This window comes from Patagioenas fasciata, chromosome 2 (genome assembly GCF_037038585.1).
Source record: "Patagioenas fasciata isolate bPatFas1 chromosome 2, bPatFas1.hap1, whole genome shotgun sequence".
In the NCBI taxonomy this organism is placed as follows: Eukaryota; Metazoa; Chordata; class Aves; order Columbiformes; family Columbidae; genus Patagioenas; species Patagioenas fasciata.
The window spans coordinates 605,248-623,317 of NC_092521.1; the positions used below are offsets into that span (position 1 = coordinate 605,248).

The 18,070-nt window shown below is 71.4% G+C and overlaps 1 protein-coding gene across 1 annotated transcript in view; it reads right to left on the reverse strand.

The window, feature by feature from the left end:
• The window catches only part of PLEC (plectin), a 128,071-nt gene that overhangs the window by 20,253 nt on the left and 89,748 nt on the right, over nucleotides 1–18,070 (reverse strand). Inside the window, exons 45-66 of the mRNA XM_071805556.1 lie at nucleotides 16,311–16,937; nucleotides 15,631–16,259; nucleotides 14,880–15,068; nucleotides 14,627–14,781; nucleotides 14,184–14,343; nucleotides 13,628–13,712; nucleotides 12,859–13,088; nucleotides 12,276–12,476; nucleotides 12,119–12,220; nucleotides 11,174–11,392; nucleotides 10,599–10,802; nucleotides 10,263–10,494; nucleotides 9,888–10,114; nucleotides 9,613–9,735; nucleotides 7,891–7,992; nucleotides 7,064–7,165; nucleotides 6,053–6,199; nucleotides 4,929–5,084; nucleotides 3,076–3,273; nucleotides 2,364–2,492; nucleotides 1,103–1,273; nucleotides 880–1,035 (exon numbers count right to left, since the gene is read on the reverse strand). Coding sequence (XP_071661657.1) covers nucleotides 880–1,035; nucleotides 1,103–1,273; nucleotides 2,364–2,492; nucleotides 3,076–3,273; nucleotides 4,929–5,084; nucleotides 6,053–6,199; nucleotides 7,064–7,165; nucleotides 7,891–7,992; nucleotides 9,613–9,735; nucleotides 9,888–10,114; nucleotides 10,263–10,494; nucleotides 10,599–10,802; nucleotides 11,174–11,392; nucleotides 12,119–12,220; nucleotides 12,276–12,476; nucleotides 12,859–13,088; nucleotides 13,628–13,712; nucleotides 14,184–14,343; nucleotides 14,627–14,781; nucleotides 14,880–15,068; nucleotides 15,631–16,259; nucleotides 16,311–16,937 — 4,544 coding nt within the window. The remainder of the gene's footprint in view (nucleotides 1–879; nucleotides 1,036–1,102; nucleotides 1,274–2,363; nucleotides 2,493–3,075; nucleotides 3,274–4,928; nucleotides 5,085–6,052; nucleotides 6,200–7,063; nucleotides 7,166–7,890; nucleotides 7,993–9,612; nucleotides 9,736–9,887; nucleotides 10,115–10,262; nucleotides 10,495–10,598; nucleotides 10,803–11,173; nucleotides 11,393–12,118; nucleotides 12,221–12,275; nucleotides 12,477–12,858; nucleotides 13,089–13,627; nucleotides 13,713–14,183; nucleotides 14,344–14,626; nucleotides 14,782–14,879; nucleotides 15,069–15,630; nucleotides 16,260–16,310; nucleotides 16,938–18,070) is intronic.

The window sequence follows — 18,070 nt, forward strand, 5'->3', positions numbered from 1 at the left end:
GGCGTTTTGCCGTGTTTGGGTCTGGTCTCCAGGAGCAGGCGTTCGGCACCGGGGAAGTCCCGGCTCTTCCCACGGCACCGCTCGGCACCGAGGGGCCCACGGGTCGCACCGGGGATGCCGGGACCCGGCTCCAGGTGTCGCTTCGATTCGTTAGCAGCACGTGTAGAGCCGGTAAACCGGTTTCTAGAGACGCGGTGTTGTGACACCGGATCCTGGGGAAGGTTCTGGCTCGGCGCAGCAGCCCCCGTGTGCCGGGTCGCCGTGTTTCCCGGCGTGCGCCAACGCGCCGCCCTTCCCGGCGCGGGCAGGAAGAGGATTCTCTATTCCGTCGCTTCTCAGCCACAACTGAGAAGACTCAAGGAAACCAAAACCCCCTCATCCTGGTGGGCGACCACGTGAATTTGGCCAGGACCTGGTCCTGAGCTGGGAGTAAACGCTCTGGGCTGGTTTGACAATGGAATCATAGAGTAGAACGATAGAACCATTCCAGTTGGAAGAGACCCTCAAGTCCAACCATAACCCCCCCAGCACTGCCCCCTGTCCTGAGAACCTCGTGTCCGTCTGTCCAGCCCTCCAGGGCTGGTGACTCCAGCACTGCCCTGGGCAGCCTGTTCCAATGCCCCACGGCCCTTTGGGGAAGAAATTGTTCCCAGATCCAACCCCAACCCCCCTGCCTTGTCTCCTGCAGTGGTTTCAGTTCCCAAGAGCCACCGGAGGCTGCAGGAGGGACGTCCCCCTGGCAGCCAGGGACGTCCCCAGCCCGCGCCACTGCCACACGGGACCCTCGGGGTGACCCCGGCCCGTGGATCGGCTCTGGGGGCACAGGGGCACCCCGGGCAGGACCGCGGGTGGGAGGGCGACAGCGCAGCCCACGCTTGCCTTGTGCTCCTGGAGCTGCGCGGTGACGGTGTCCAGGACGAAGCTGGGCGGCGCGGGGGACGCCAGCAGCTCCTCGGCGCGCGCCACCCAGCGCAGCAGCTCCTGCACGCTGCCGTGGAACTCGGCGGTGACCGTCAGCCCCTCGGCCAGGCGCTCCTGCGGGCGGGGAGCCGGTGACGGTCCCGCGGCGCCCCGGGGGCCGGGCCCCCCCCGCCCCGCGCACCTTCCGCTCCTGGGCCTGGGCGCTGACGCTGTCCCACTTGCGCTGCAGCACGCGCAGCCCGTGCTCGGTGCCGCAGGGCCGCCCCGCGCCGCACGCGCCCAGCAGCCGCTGCAGCCGCTCCCGCACGCCGCAGAACGACTCCTGCCGGGCCTCCAGCTCCCTGCACAGCTCCTGCCCACAGGGACACGGGGTCACGGCCCGCAGGGGACGGGGACAGGGATGGGGATGGGACAGGGATGGCGATGGGGACGGGGATGGGGATGGGGATGGGGATGGGGATGTGGATGGGGATGGGGATGGGACAGGGATGGGGATGGGGACGGGAATGGGGATGGGGACGGGGATGGGGATGGGGATGGGGATGGGGATGGGGATGGGGATGGGGATAGGGATGGGGATGGGGACGGGGATGGGGATGGGGACGGGGATGGGGACGGGGATGGGGACGGGGACGGGGACGGGGACGGGGATGGGGATGGGGATGGGGACAGGGATGGGGACGGGGACAGGGATGGGGACAGGGACAGGGACAGGGATGGGACAAGGATGGGGATAGGGATGGGGACGGGGATGGGGACAGGGACAGAGATGGGACAGGGATGGGGATAGGGATGGGGACAGGGATGGGGACAGGGATGGGGATAGGGATGGGGACAGGGATGGGGACAGGGATGGGGATAGGGATGGGGACAGGGATGGGGACAGGGATGGGGATGGGAACATGGACGGGGACAGGGATGGGGATGAGGACATGGATGGGGACAGGGATGTGGACAGGGACAGGGATAAGGATGGGCACAGGGATAGGGACAGGGACAGGGATGGGGATGGGAACATGGACGGGGACACAGATAGGGACAGGGACAGGGATGGGGATGGGAACATGGACGGGGACACAGATAGGGACAGGGACAGGGATGGGGACAGGGACAGGGATGGGGACAGGGATGGGGATGGGAACATGGATGGGGACAGGGATGTGGACAGGGACAGGGATGGGGACAGGGATGGGGACAGGGATGGGGACGGGGACAGGGATGGGGACAGGGATGGGGACAGGGATGGGGACAGGGACAGGGATGGGGACAGGGATGGCTCTCGCTTTGTCCCGGAGCAGGAGGGCTCTACCCGGTCAGGGAGAGGAGAAAGCAGAGAGGGGTCCTGGCACCTCAGAGGGGCAGATTTGGGGCACACGTGCACCCCAAGGGGCACTCAGGGATGTCCCCGCGGCGCGCGGATCCAGCACGGCCCCGGTGCTCACCAGATGTGCCGCCAGCGCCTCTTTGGTGGTGTCGGGGTGGCCCCAGGCCGGCTTGGAGAAGAAGAGCTGCAGCTCCACCTGCTCCAGCCACTGCAGCAGCTCCGTCATCTCCAGCGTGATGTCCTGCACCTGGGGACGGGGGCGCAGTGCTGGGGGCTCGGCACCGGGGGGCTCAGCACCGGGGGGGGTCAGTGCTGGGGGCTCAGTGCTGGGGGGCTCAGTGATGGGGGGCTCAGTGCTGGGGGCTCAGCACCAGGGGGCTCAGTGCTGGGGGGCTCAGTGCTGGGGGCTCAGCACCGGGGGGCTCGGCACCGGGGGGGGGTCAGTGCTGGGGGCTCAGTGCTGGGGGAGTCAGTGGTGGGGGCTCAGCACCGGGGGCTCAGTGCTGGGGGCTCAGTGCTGGGGGGCTCAGTGCTGGGGGCTCAGTGCTGGGGGGTCAGTGCTGGGGGGCCAGCAGCAGGGCCTCAGTGCTGGAGGCTCAGTGCTGGGAGCTCAGTGCTGGGGGCTCAGTGCTGGGGGGATCAGTGCTGGGGCTCAGTGCTGGGGGGCTCAGTGCTGGGGGCTCAGTGCTGGGGGCTCACTGCCGAGGGGCTGATTGCTGAGGGTCTCAGTGCCCAGGGGCTCATCGCAGAGGGGCTCCGCACCGGGGGCTCAGCGTTGCGGGGCTCAGCGCCGCAGCAGCAGCCCTGGCACGCCAGCGCGGCGCCGGTACCTGGCTGAGGTTGTTCTCCAGCTCCAGCTGGCGGCTCTCGGTCTCGCTGCGCACCAGGTCCCAGCGCTGGTTGAGCTGCCGCAGGCTGCGCCGCAGCCCCTCCGCGCTCTCCCCGGGGCTGCACAGCAGCAGCCCCTGCCCGGCCTCGTTCACCGACTCCACCGTGCGCGCGTGGGACATCACGTCGTTGCGCAGCACCTGGGGACGGCACCGCGCTCACGCCGGGTCACCCCGCGTCCCTGGCCACGCAGAGCCCCTCGCCCCGGGCTCCCCGGGCACCTCTGCTGCCCGGGTCAGCGCCGCCCCCGCGGTGCCGGCAGCCCCGCGGCGCTGGGTTTGCCGCACTGGGGCCGCCCGGAGCCAGCGCCACAGCTCTTGTCCTGAGCGTGGCACGGGGCAGGTGACGGCACCAAGCGTGCGGCACTGTGGCTGGGATGGGGCTCACGGGAGGCCGGAGCCCCGCACGCCGCGGCCCCCGCGCGCCACAGCCGGAGCGTGCCCGGGCATGGGAGGCAGCGCCGGGTTGGCCTCGGCCGCCTCCCGCAGGCACGGGACGGCTCATCCTCTGTGCCGGCACGGGACGGCTCATCCTCTGTGCCGGCACCGCACGAGGGACGCGTTCTCACGCTGCCCCCCAGCACAGCCCGCCCGGCCCGGCCGCTGCCACCGCGGGGCTCGATGGCAGCACCGGCAGGAGGGGACCGAACTGCCCGGGACGGGGCCAGGCAGCAGGAGAACCAGGACTGCGACCGGTGCGATGGGACACGGCAGGGCTGTGCCGTGTGCCCCCAGGGGACATCCCGCTGGGGACACACAGCTGTTGGATCGGGTACCCAATGGATGGGGTGGCAGCGGGGCAGCGCAGGATGTGTGCGCAGGCAGCGCGGGACACGGGGTGCAGGTGAGGTGGGACACGGGGTGCACAGGGAGTGGGACATGGGGTGCACAGAGAGTGGGACACGGGGTGCACGGGGGGTGGGACATGGGGTGCAGGTGAGGTGGGACAAAGTGTGCACAGGGAGTGGGACACGGGGTGCACAGGGGGTGGGACATGGCGTGCACAGGGGGTGGGACACGGGGTGCAGGTGAGGTGGGACATGGGGTGTATAGGGGGTGGGACACAATGTGCAGGCAGGGGGGACACGCAGGCAGGGGGGGACACACAGGCAGAGGGGATGCACAGGCAGAGGGGACGCACAGGCAGGGAGGGACACGCAGGTGGGGGGGGACACACAGGCAAAGGGGACATGCAGGCAGGGGGGTCACGCAGGCAGGGAGGACACGCAGGCAGGGGGACACGCAGACAGGGGACACACAGGCAGGGGGACACACAGGCAGGGGGACACGCAGACAGGGGACACACAGGCAGGGGGACACACAGGCAGGGGGACACACAGACAGGGGGACACACAGGCAGGGGGACACGCAGACAGGGGGACACACAGGCAGGGGGACACACAGACAGGGGGACACACAGGCAGGGGGACACGCAGGCAGGGAGGACACGCAGGCAGGGAGGACACGCAGGCAGGGAGGACACGCAGGCAGGGGGACACACAGGCAGGGGGGACACGCAGGCAGGGGGACACGCAGACAGGGGGACACGCAGGCAGGGGGACACACAGACAGGGGGACACGCAGGCAGGGGGGACACGCAGACAGGGGGACACGCAGGCAGGGGGACACACAGACAGGGGGACACACAGACAGGGGGACACGCAGGCAGAGGGGACACGCAGGCAGGGGGACACGCAGGCAGAGGGGACACGCAGGCAGGGGGACACGCAGGCAGGGGGACACGCAGGCAGAGGGGACACGCAGGCAGCCCCGTGCCCGTCCCGCGCCGCCCTCACCTTGTGCTTGGCCAGCTCGATCTCGCAGCTCTGCAGGTCGGGGCGCAGCGGCGCGGGGCCCTGCAGCTGCTCGCCCGTGCGCTGCAGCCACTGCAGCAGCTCCTCCAGCTGGTGCTGGAACTGCCCCAGCCCCAGCAGCGCCGCCTCCAGCTGGTGCTGCCGCGGGGAACCGGCAACGCGTCGGCAGCGGCCCCGGCAGCCCCGGCCACGCGCCCAGGACCCCACGGAGCACCGCACACTCACACCGTGCCCGGGCACCACGGCCCCGCACACACACACCGTGCCGGGGACCCCACGCAACCGCACACTCACACCGTGCCAGGGACCCCACGCAACCGCACACTCACACCGTGCCGGGGACCCCACGGCCCCGCACACTCACACCGTGCCGGGGACCCCACGCAACCGCACACTCACACCGTGCCAGGGACCCCACGCACCCGCACACTCACACTGTGCCGGGGACCCCACGGCCCCGCACACTCACACCGTGCCGGGGACCAGGGGGCACCACACACCCAGCACCTGCACAGCCCAAGCACCCAGCACCCAAATAGCACCCCGCACATCCCATGCACCCCCACACACCCAGCACCCAAATAGCACCCTGTGCACCCACATGGACCCCAAGCACCCACAGGGCACCCCACGCACCCGCACAGGCCCCACACCCCCACAGGGACCCCAAGCACCCAAATAGCACCCCACACACTCCGTGCACCTGCACAGACCCCTGCACCCAGCACCCAAACAGCACCCCGCGTATCCACATGGACCCCAAGCACCCACACACCCAGCACCCAAACAGCACCCCGCGCACCCACATGGACCCCAAGCACCCACAGGGCACCCCACGCACCCGCACAGGCCCCACACCCCCACAGGGACCCCAAGCACCCAAATAGCACCCCAAGCACCCACAGGGCCCCCATGCACCCGCACAGACCCCAGGCACCCACAGGTCCCCCAAGCACCCACATGGACCCCAAGCACCCAAATAGCACCCCACACACCCACAGGGCACCCCACACACCTGCACAGACCCCATGCACCCACACCCCGTGCAGCACCCCCACAGCACCCCACAGCCCGTGCCGGGACCCCCGCGCGGCGCAGCCCCGCACCTGCCGGCTGACGATCTCCTCCTCCAGCCGGTCCCAGCGCTGGCGGAAGTCGCGGAGCGGGGCCGGGGGGTCCCCCTGCGCGGTGCCCCCCGGGGGCCGCAGGCTCTCCAGATCCACCTTGCACTGGTACAGCTCCCGCTTGAACTCCTGTGGGGCAGCCGTGAGCGCAAGACCCCCAGACCCCGCCCCACACACGGAGATGGGCTCTGCCGGGACACCGGCTGTGCCCGGCACGGCACAGCAGAGCAGGGTCTGCTTTGGCACGGCATGGCAAGGCACGGCATGGCGCGGCAGAGCTGGGTCTGCTTCGGTATGGCACAGCTGGGTCTGGCACGAACTGCATGGTCAGGCACAGCGTGGCACAGCATGGCATGGCATGACAGTGTGGCACAGTATGGCGCAGCGTGGCACACATGGCACGGCATGGCACAGCATGGCATGGCACGGCATGACAGAGTGGCACAGCATGGCACAGTGTTGCACAGCATGGCACGGCATGGCACGGCATGGCATGGCACAGCATGACAGAGTGGCACAGCATGGCACAGTGTTGCACAGCGTGGCACAGCGTGGCACGGCATGGCACGGCACGGCACAGCATGGCACAGTGTTGCACAGCGTGGCACGGCATGGCACGGCATGGCATTGCACAGCATGGCATGGCATGGCATGACAGTGCGGCACAGCATGGCACGGTGTGGCACAGCGTGGCACGGCATGGCACGGTGTGGCACAGCGTGGCACGGCATGGCACGGCATGGCACAGCATGGCGCAGCGTGGCACAGCACAGCATGGCCTGGCACAGCATGGAAGGCCCAGAGCTCCTCCCCACAGGGAGCGCTGCACACTCAGGGCCCCTCATGGGGCGCGATTCAGCCACCCCCGGCGGGACTTGGCCACCAAGAGCGGGTGCCACGGGGTCACCAGCACCGTCCGACCTGCCCCGCTGCCCCCCCACTGCCGGGACACGCCCGGCGCCCCCAGCTGCCCCATCGCACGGCAGCACCCACCTTCAGCTCCGCCAGCTGCTGCTGCACCCTGTCCGCGTCCCCCCCGACCAGGAACTCCTCGGCCATGCGCAGCTCAGCCCCGTCCAGCCACTCCAGCAGCCGCTGGGACCGAGAGGGACTGTGGGACGGGGCCCAGGGCACCCGCCCCGTCCCATCCCTGCCCCCGCAGGCCGGACACATCAGCCTCGCCGGGGTCCAGGACAGCCCTGTCCCCGGGGGGCAGCCATGTCCCCCCCGGGACACAAGGACGTCCCTGGGGGCACAGCCATGTCCCTCAGGGCACAGTTGTGTCCCTTGTAGTGCAGTCATGTCCCCGGGGTTCAGCCATGTCTCCTGGGGTTCAGCCATGTCCCTTGTAGTGCAGCCATGTCCCCAGGGTTCAGCCATGTCCCCTGGGGTTCAGCCATGTCCCCGGGGTTCAGCCATGTCCCCTGGGGTTCAGCCATGTCCCCTGGGGTGCAGCCGCGTCCCCAGAGTGCAGCCGCGTCCCTTGGGGTGCAGCCGTGTCCCCTGGGGTGCAGCTGTGTCCCCTGGTGCTCTGCAGCCCCCCACCAGATGTGGGGCCAGGAGCCACCGCGGTCCCCAGGGAGGGCAGGGACACAGGCCAAGGGTGCTCCAGCCCCGTCCCCACCAAGGGACGTGTCACCATCTGGGCACAGCACCCACAGGCACGGCCACCCCGCTGTCCCCTGCCCTGCTGCCCTGCCGCCCCCTGGCTGTGCCCAGGGACACCGTGGTGGCGCCACGGCCCCTGACCCCCCAGGCAGGGATAGGAGGGTGACAGGTGGGAGCAGGGCCCTGTGGGGGGTTTGCCCGCGCGGCCCCACCTGCACGGTGTCCTGGTAGCCAAGGGCGGCCTGGAGCTGCTCCTCGAGGCGCCCGCTCCGCTCCGTCCACACCGCGCTCAGGCTGTGCCAGGAGGAGTAGAGCTGCGGCAGGGCCGGGGGTCAGCGGCACCGCGCGGGCTCGGGGCACCGGGGTCAAGGGCACCGCGCAGGGTCGAGGCACTGAGGTCAAGGGCACCGCACAGGGTCGGGGCACTGAGGTCAAGGGCACCGCGTGGGGTCGGGGCACCGGGGTCAGCGGCACCGCGTGGGCTCAGGGCACCAGGATCAAGGGCACCGCGCAGGGTCGAGGCACCGAGGTCAAGGGCACCGCGCAGGGTCGGGGCACCGGGGTCAGCGGCACCACGCGGGCTCGGGGCACCGGGGTCAAGGGCACCGCACAGGGTCAGGGGCACCGGGGTCAAGGGCACCGCACTGGATCAGGGGCACCAGGGTCAAGGGCACCGTGCAGGCTCGGGGCACCGGGGTCAAGGGCACCGCACGGGGTTGGGGCACCAGGGTCAAGGGCACCGCACTGGATCAGGGGCACCAGGGTCAAGGGCACCGTGCAGGCTCGGGGCACCGGGGTCAAGGGCACCGCACGGGGTTGGGGCACCGGGGTCAAGGGCACCGCGCAGGGTCAGGGCACCGGGGTCAGCGGCACCGCGCAGGCTCGGGGCACCGGGGTCAAGGGCACCGTGCAGGGTCAGGGCACCGAGGTCAAGGGCACTGCACAGGGTCAGGGGCACCGGGGTCAGCGGCACTGTGCGGGGTCAGGGGCACCGGGGTCGAGGGCACCGCGCACGGTCGGGGCACCGAGGTCAAGGGCACCGCACTGGGTCAGGGGCACCGGGGTCAAGGGCACCGTGCAGGGTCAGGGCACCGGGGTCAAGGGCACTGCACAGGGTCAGGGGCACCGGGGTCAGCGGTACTGTGCGGGGTCAGGGGCACCGGGGTCAAGGGCACCATGCGGGGTCAGGGCACCAGGGTCAAGGGCACCATGCAGGTTCGGGGCACCGGGGTTAGTGGCACTGTGTGGGGTCGGGGTACCGGGGTCAAGGGCACCGCACAGGGTCAGGGGTACCGGGGTCAGCAGAACCACGTGGGATCGGGGCACTGGGGTCAGGGGCACAGGGGTCAAGGGCACCACATGGGGTCAAGGGCACTGTGTGGGGGTCAAGGGCACAGGGGTCAACATCAGCACCATGTGGGGTCAGGGGCGCAGGGATCAGCAGCACCGCATGGGGGTTGGGGACATGGGGGTCACGGGCACCACACGGGGGTTGGGGACATGGGGGTCAGTGGCACCACATGGGGGTTGGGGACATGGGGGTCACAGGCACCACAGAGGGGTTGGGGACATGGGGGTGACAGGATGGGCACCACACGGGGGTTGGGGACATGGGGGTCAGTGGCACCACACGGGTGTCGGGGACATGGGGGTCAGTGGCGCTGCCCAGGCCGGTGCAGCAGCAGTGGGTGCAGGAGGCAGCAGCCGGCGCTGCCACGGGTGCAGGGGCTGGTGGGCAGCAGTACGGGGGGTGATGCTGGGCAGGGACACAGCCCCTTGTGCAGGGACACCACCCGGGGACAGCCACCCCCCTCCAGCCCGGCCTGGGGACACCCTGGGGACACGGGGTCTGGGGACACGGGGCCTGGGGGACACACGCCCGCCCCCAGTGCAGGGACAGCCGGTCCCATCCCGCTGCGCCCGCCGCCACTCACATCGTCCAGGCTCTTGGTGACGTCGGGCTTGTCGGGGTCCCCGCAGGAGGCCATGAGCTCCACGCCCAGGCTGCCCAGCGCATCCAGCTCCCCCTGCAGCGAGTCGATCTCCTCCCGCAGCGCCTGCGGCCAGGACCGTGCCGTGGGGCTGCCTGTGCCGCGGTGCTGCCCGTGCCGCGGTGTTGCCCGTGCCGCGGTGTTGCCCGTGCCATGGGGCTGCCTGTGCCATGGTGCTGCCCGTGCCGCGGGGCTGCCCTCCGTCCCCCAGCCCGTACCTGCATGGTGCGCAGCCGTGCGCGGACGGCCTCGGGCTCGCCGCCGGTCTCCTCCAGCCCCAGCACCAGCTGCTGGGTGTCGCTCAGCGCCAGCGCCAGCTCGGCCAGGCCGTGCCAGAAGCGCTCGGCCAGGGCCAGCAGCTCCCGCAGCCGCTGCTCCTGGTCCCGGCAGTGGTCGCGCAGGCAGTCCCACTGCGCCAGCAGCTGCGCCGTCCGCTCCTGGATCCCTGCGGGAACCCGGGCACGGGGCTTGGCCGGGGACCCCCGACACAGCCCTGAGCAGGGACACGTCCCACGGGACGCTCTGGGGCAGGGTCACGCTGCCGTGCACGGCACAGCCACCCCAGGGATGTATCGGACCCCCTGTGCCGGTACCTTTGGCAGCGGCGTCGGAGTTTGCCGCCGGCATGCTGGCCAGCAGCTCATCGCCTTGCGCCTGCACCGTCTCCAGCGCCGCGCCCAGCTTGTCCAGCTCGGCCAGGACCAGGCCGTTCTCGCGCAGGCGCTCGCGCAGCTGTGCCGCGTCGCCGCGCAGCGGGGGCTGGCTCTGCAGCCGGCTCTGCAGCCGCTCCAGGCACTCCCGCAGCAGGTCCATGCGCTCCGTCAGCTGCCGAAGGCGCCTGGTCACTGGACGGGATATCCCAGGGGACACCCCAGGGGACATCCCAGGGGACACCCCGAGGGACACCGACCCCCGGCGCTGGTCCCTACCTGGCTGTAGCGCGGCAGAGCGTCCTCCAGCAGCGCGGCCGCCTGCCCCACGCGCTCGCGGATGCGGCCGTACCGCTCCTCCGCCTCGCGCCAGCGCTGCCGGAACGGGGCTCCCTGCTCCGGGCTCAGCTCCTCCAGCTGCGCCGAGACGCGCTGCAGCTTCCCCATCAGCGGCCGGTGCTCGGCGATGGCCTCGCGCAGGCACTGCACAGCGCAACGGCCGTGGGGATGCACCCCGGTGCACCCCGGGGCTCCACCGCACCGACCCTGCACCCCAGCTCTGCCCCGGTGCACCCCGGGGCTCCACCACACCGACCCTGCACCCCAGCTCTGCCCCGGTGCACCCCGGGGCTCCACCACACCGACCCTGCGCCCCAGCTCTGCCCTGGTGCACCCCAGTGCTCCACCACACCGACCCTGCGCCCCAGCTCTGCCCTGGTGCACCCCGGTGCTCCACCACACTGACCCTGCACCCCAGCTCTGCTCACAGTGGATGCTGCTCGTGCACATCGGGTCCCCCAGCCCGTCCCTTCTCAGGTTCCCAAGCCCACGTGTCCCCGTGTCCCCACCCTCACCTGCAGCAGCGCCTGCTGCTCCTTGAAGGCCTCGTAGGTGATGGCGCTGGGCGCGAGCTGCACGCCCAGCCCCTGCGTCTCATCCAGCCAGGGCGACAGCTCCGCCAGCGCCTCGGCGAACTGGGCCAGCAGGGCCTGGGCGTGCTCCAGCCGCACGGCGCAGGCGCCACTGCGCACGAACAGCTGCTCCGCGCGCTCCCGCAGCGCCTGCACCGAGCTCTGCGGGGACGGGGTCACCCAGTGTCCCATGGGGCGGGGACACAGGCACCGCCATCCCCCAGTGATGGGGAAAGAGGCACCATCGTACCCCGGTGACGGGGACACAGGCACCGCCATCCCACAGTGACAGGGACACAGGCACCGCCATCCCCCAGTGATGGGGACACAGTCACCGCCATCCCCCAGTGACAGGGACACAGGCACCACCATCCCCCAGTGATGGGGACACAGGCACCGCCATCCCCCAGTGACAGGGACACAGGCACCGCCATCCCCCAGTGATGGGGACACAGTCACCGCCATCCCCCAGTGACAGGGACACAGTCACCGCCATCCCCCAGTGACAGGGACACAGGCACCGCCGTCCCCCAGTGACAGGGACACAGGCACCGCCATCCCCCAGTGACGGGGACACAGGCACCGCCATCCCCCAGTGATGGGGACACAGGCACCGCCATCCCCCAGTGACAGGGACACAGGCACCGCGGTCCCCCAGCGATCGGGACACAGTCACCGCCGTCCCCCAGTGACAGGGACACAGGCACCGCCATCCCCCAGTGACAGGGACACAGGCACCGCCGTCCCCCAGCGATGGGGACACAGTCACCGCCGTTCCCCAGTGACAGGGACACAGGCACCGCCATCCCCTGGTGATGGGGACACAGGTAGCGCCATCCCCCTCTGCCGTAGCGTCCCTGCCGGCGCAGCCCTGGCACAGCCGCTCACCTGCAGTTGCAGGGCATCGGGGCAGCGCGGCAGCAGCGGCTCCGCCAGCGCCAGCAGCCGCTCCACCAGCCCGCGCTGCTGCAGGATCTCGGCCATGAGCAGCTGCGGGGAGAAACGCGCGGTGCCGGTCCTGCAGAGCCCAGTGCTGGTCCCGCACGGGGGCGCGGAGCAGCGTTCCCGGGGACTCCGGGGGGCTCCGAGGCGCCTGTGGGGTGCGGCACCGGCGCTGCAGACCCACCTTCTGGTCGGCGAGCTGTGAGCGCAGCGCCGGCGTGTCCAGCTGCACCTGCCCGATGGACTCCAGGCGCTCGGCCAGCGCGGCCACGCGGGACAGTTGGGAGGCCACGAGCTGCTCCAGCTGCAGAGGGGAGGGGGACAGGGGAGGGGAGGGGAGGGGAGGGGAGGGGAGGGGAGGGGAGGGGAGGGGAGGGGAGGGGAGGGGAGGGGAGGGGAGGGGAGGGGAGGGGAGGGGAGGGGAGGGGAGGGGAGGGGAGGGGAGCGGAGAGGAGAGGAGAGGAGAGGAGAGGAGAGGAGAGGAGAGGAGAGGAGAGGAGAGGAGAGGAGAGGAGAGGAGAGGAGAGGAGAGGAGAGGAGAGGAGAGGAGAGGAGAGGAGAGGAGAGGAGAGGAGAGGAGAGGAGAGGAGAGGAGAGGAGCCATCAGCCACAGCGCAGGGACATCAGCCCCACCGGGACTCCTCTCTGGGACACCGGTACATCAGCCGCTGCCCTGTGTCCCACACCTTCTCCCTGTCGCCGGTGCCGAGCGGGGGCTCCTGGCCGTCCCCGCACCCCAGCTCCTGCTCCAGGCGGCTCAGCCACGGCGCCAGCTCCTCCTGCGCCGAGCCCAGGTGGGACGAAGCCTCCAGCGTCTGCGCCAGCCGCTGCTCCGTGTCGGCGCAGCTCTGCCCCGCGATCAGGTACCGCATCCTCAGCGACTCCAGCTTCTCCTGCGCCAGCTGCGCCTCCTCCCCTGCGGCGCCACCGCGGCCACATCAGCGCTGCCGCAGCCAGCGGCGCCGGGGCCAGGGACCCATTGCACCGACACCATCCCCGGGCCCAGGGAACCACTGCACCAACACCATCCCTGAGGCCAGGGACTCAGTGCACCAACACCATCCCCAGGGCCAGGGATCCATTGCACCGACACCATCCCTGGGGCCAGGGAACCACTGCACCAACACCATCCCCAGGGCCAGGGACCCGCTGCACCGACACCATCCCCAGGGCCAGGGACCCTCTGCACCAACGTTGTCCCTCCCCTGTGACACCCCCTGTCCCAACCCCACACCTGCCCCTCTCCTGCTCCCCGAGACCCCAGCAGAGCTGAAATTCCAGCTCCTCACTGTCCCCTCTGTGGGTCCATCTGTCCCACCATGCCTGACGCCCGGCCCCTCTCCACCCGTGGGACGCTGCGATCCCATCGGTGATGCCGTGGGAGCCGAGTCCCCCAGGACACTCGGGCGCCCGCGGTCCCTCCCGGCACCGGCACCACCGGCGGAGCCCACTCGCCTGTGACCATGTCCAGGACCCGCTGCCCGCTCTCCAGGGCGCCGTCCAGCTCCCCGAGCCGCCCGCGGATCTCCTGGCACAGGGCCTGCCCGAGAGAGGCTCCGTGGCAGCCACGGCCACCGCACTGCCCCCGGCACCCCCGGCGTCCCCGTCCCCACAGCCACCCCCTGCCCGCCCCATGGTCCCACCTGTGGCTCCCCCACCCGGCTGTGCCACGCTCCCCCTGGCCACCCACAACACAACGGTGCTCGAACCCACCCTGTGCCACTGCAGTGGATGCCCGAGCCCACCCTGTGCCACCGTAGTGGGTGCCCGAGCCCACCCTGTGCCACAGTGGGTGCCCGAGCTCATACCTGTGCCACCACAATGGTGCCCCAGCCCACCCTGTGTCATGGTGGGTGCCCGAGCCCACCCTGTGCCACCGCAGTGGGAGCCCCAGACCACCCTGTGCCACCACGGTGGGTGTCCCAGCCCACCCTGTGTCACCACAATGGTGCCCCAGCCCACCCTGTGCCACAGTAGGTGCCCGAGCCCCCGTGCCCGGCGCGGTGCAGACCTGGGTCTGCCGGTGGGCGTCCTGCACGCGGCCGACGCAGCCGTTGGCGTGCCACAGCTGGGCCAGCTGCCGCTCGGTGCCACCGAGCCACTCCTGGAAGGAGTCCACGGCCTCCTGGAAGGCCTGTGCCGCCGGCAGGATCCTCTCTAGGTGGCCGTACCTGCGCCGGGAGCGCCGGGTGAGCCGGGAGGGCAGTGGCACCGGCCCAGGAGCCCCCTCTGTCCTGGGCACCGCAGTGGGGGGCAGTTCCCACAGCTGGGGTCCCCCTGCCACATCTGGGGCGCTCCCCACCCAAACCTGCCCCCCTGAACGCGAGGGGCGAGGCGGCGCCGGGAGCGCCCAAGGACAGGCTGCCGGCACCCAGGCGGAGGGTCCCGCCACGTCCCGGTGACATCTGGGGACATGGGGACGCGGGACATGGCAGCTCCTGCCCCCCGACCCACCTGGCTTCAGCCTCCCGCATCAGCTCGTCCCAGCGCTCCCCGAGGCCGTGGCGGCCGCCGGTCCCCTCGGGCGCCGCGGTGCCGGTGCCGTGTGCCCGGTCCTGCAGCACCAGCTCCACGCGTGGCCGCCGCTCCTCCAGCAGCCGCCTCAGGAGCTGCGGAGCACGGGCGGCGCTGGGACCCCCTCCAGCACCCGGGATGGCCGCGCCATCCGCCCCGGGCCCCCCATCCCCGTGCCAGCCCCCCTGCCCACCTTCTGCTCCTCCAGCTGCGCCTTGGCCACCTTCACCTCGGCCGACGGCGGCTTCTGGTTCCTCACCAGCTCCTCCATGTCGGCCACCCACGCCAGGAGGCTCTCCGGCGTGTCCTGCGCCCGCTCCGCGCCCGCCACCTCCTCGGGGACAGGGATGGGGACAGGGACGGGGACTGTCCGCGGGGACACCTGCCAAGAGAGGGGGCTGAGCCGCCCGGGCGGGCAGGGGGTGCCGTGGGGCAGCCGTGGGGCAGCCGTGGGGCTGGGATGCTCCTCCCCGTGATGCTCTATCCAGAACACAATGCAGGTGCCAGAGGGACCCACCCAGCCCAGGTCCTGCCCCACGTCCCTCAAGCAGCCCCCATGTCCCCCATGTCCCCTGTGCAGCCCCATGTCCCCCGTGTCCCCCACGCAGCCCCATGTCCCCCATGTCCCCTGTGCAGCCCCGTGTCCCCTGTGTCCCCCACGCAGCCCTGTGTCCCCCGCTGGCCCAGGCTGTGCCGGGCCGGGCTCTCACAGACCCACACTCCTCCTCCTCGGGGCCGAAGGACCCAACACTGCCAGGGGTCCCCCGAGCGGGGTCTACACACCCCACACCCTGCGGACCCCACGAGCCGTGGCACAGGGAGGGGACGGGCCCGTCCGCACACCGGGCTGGTCTCCAGCGCCGCCCCGAAGGGAGACGAAGGCTGAGACTCGTGCGGGGACACAGCGGCGCTGGCAGAGCCGCCCCGCGGCGTGGGCTCGGTACGGCGTCCCCGCAGCGAGGGGCCCTGCCCGCAGTCACCTCCGCGGTGTCCGTCTGTCCGCAGCGGCCGCCGGCCGCCGGCTCCCCCGCGCGCTCCGTCAGCACCGTGACCGTCCGGGTGACCAGGGGCTCGCCGCCCTTCTCGCCGGCCGGGTACTCGGTCACCTCCACGATCTCCGTCACGATGGTCTCGGTCACCTCCGTCACCTCCGTCACCTCCCGCGTGGTGACGGGTTTCCAGGACCAGGCGCCGCGGGGGACGCCGGCCCGGGGGGGCGTCCAGGCTGCGCCCCCCGCCTGTCCCTGTCCCCGCAGCGGGACGCAGGCCGAGCTGCCGTTCTGCACCGTCACCTCCGACTGGCTGCGCTTCAGCACCGGGCTGCCCGGGCGGCTCCGCGCGCCGGACACCGCGCTCCAGCCGTTCTCCACCGGCGGCTTCTCCGGCAGCGCCGGCCAGGCCTCCGTGGCGCTCCTGCCGGGCGGCTGCCCCGCGTCCAGCGCCAGGTCACGGCGCGGCGGCTCCCGCAGGAGCTCGTCCGGCCGCCGGCTCTTCTCACCCAGGCAGCTGGGCCGGCTCACCGAGTTCCCCATGGCGCGGGCACGGGCGCCGGGCCCCCCCCTCAAATCCCGGCCTGAAACGAGCCAGGAGGACGCGCGTTATCGGAGCCGCCGCGGTGCCACACGGCACCCGCACCCATCCTGCGCTTGGTTCTCCCTCCGGCCCCACTCCCGCTGCGCCTGCGCCCCGGTGGCTGCTGGTGCTGCCAAACCCTTGACCGGCCTTTGGGAGTTACAGCCCCCCCGGGCAAAGGGCTGCTGAGCGCTGGGGACAACGAGGGACGAGGCGTTGGTGTCGCCCACGCAGAGGGAGGGGACCCCGAGGGACTGGTGGCGTCGCCACCGCCCGGGGTGCGTGTCCCTGCGCGGCCGGCACCGCCTCGTTAGCAGACGGGTAACCGAGGGGCGCGGGAGGCAGCGCCGGGCAGACCGGCAGATGCTCCGGGCGGCGGCGCTTTGTGCCGGTAGATTAACCCGGCGGCCGCGGAGCCGGGAGAAAGGAGCCATCTGGCCGCAGGGACCACAAAGGCGGCCGGGGGGCGCTGGGGGCGCGGGCCGGGGGCTGCGGCACCCCCGCAGGCACGGGCAGGCGGCTCCCACCCTGCTGGCACTGCCGCAGCCATAAATCCCCGCGCCAGCCGGCAGGACCCTCCCACGCCAGCCCTGCCAGAGCCCTGCGGCAGCGCTGCCTGCACCCGGACCACTGCTGCCTGCACCCAGACCCACGCTGCCTGCACCCTGACCCACGCCGCCTGCAACCGGACCCACACCGCCTGCAACCGGACCCACACCGCCTGCAACCAGACCCACGCTGCCTGCAACCAGACCCACGCTGCCTGCACCCGGACCCACGCCGCCTGCAACCGGACCCACGCTGCCTGCAACCGGACCAACGCTGCCTGCACCCTGACCCACGCTGCCTGCAACCAGACCCACGCTGCCTGCACCCTGACCCACGCTGCCTGCACCCTGACCCACTGCTGCCTGCAACCGGACCCACGCTGCCTGCACCCGGACCCACGCTGCCTGCATCCGGACCCACGCTGCCTGCAACCGGACCCACGCTGCCTGCATCCGGACCCACGCTGCCTGCACCCTGACCCACTGCTGCCTGCACCCGGACCCACGCTGCCTGCACCCGGACCCACGCTGCCTCCATCCGGACCCACGCTGCCTGCACCCTGACCCACTGCTGCCTGCAACCGGACCCACGCTGCCTGCAACCGGTCCCATGCTGCCTGCACCCTGACCCACGCTGCCTGCACCCTGACCCACGCTGCCTGCAACCAGCCCCATGCTGCCTGCACCCTGACCCATGCTGCCTGCACCCTGACCCACACTGCCTGCACCCTGACCCACACTGCCTGCACCCTGACCCACGCTGCCTGCACCCTGACCCACGCTGCCTGCACCCGGACCCATGCTGCCCGCACCTGGACCCACTGCTGCTGCCTGCACCCTAATCCAGCGCTGCCTACACCCTGACCCAGCACCCAGACCCTACACCCAGTGCGGGGCGCCCACCCTCGTGCCCATGTGCACCCACCCGCACCCACCTGCACATGCACACAGCCCCACTGCCCCACTGCCCGCCCCACACCGGGTGTGTGCTCTGACCCCCGGGCTGCGGCTCTGCCTGCACACGGACCCTCGCCCCACGCACCCACGCAGCGTGGACACGCCGTGCACACCCCACACGTGCACCCACACAGACACCGCGCTGCGCACACAGACACTGCACCGGACACACAGACACCGCGCTGCACACACAGACACTGCACCGGACACACAGACACCGCGCTGCACACACAGACACTGCACCGGACACACAGACACCGCACTGCACACACAGACACTGCACTGGACACACAGACACCGCGCTGCA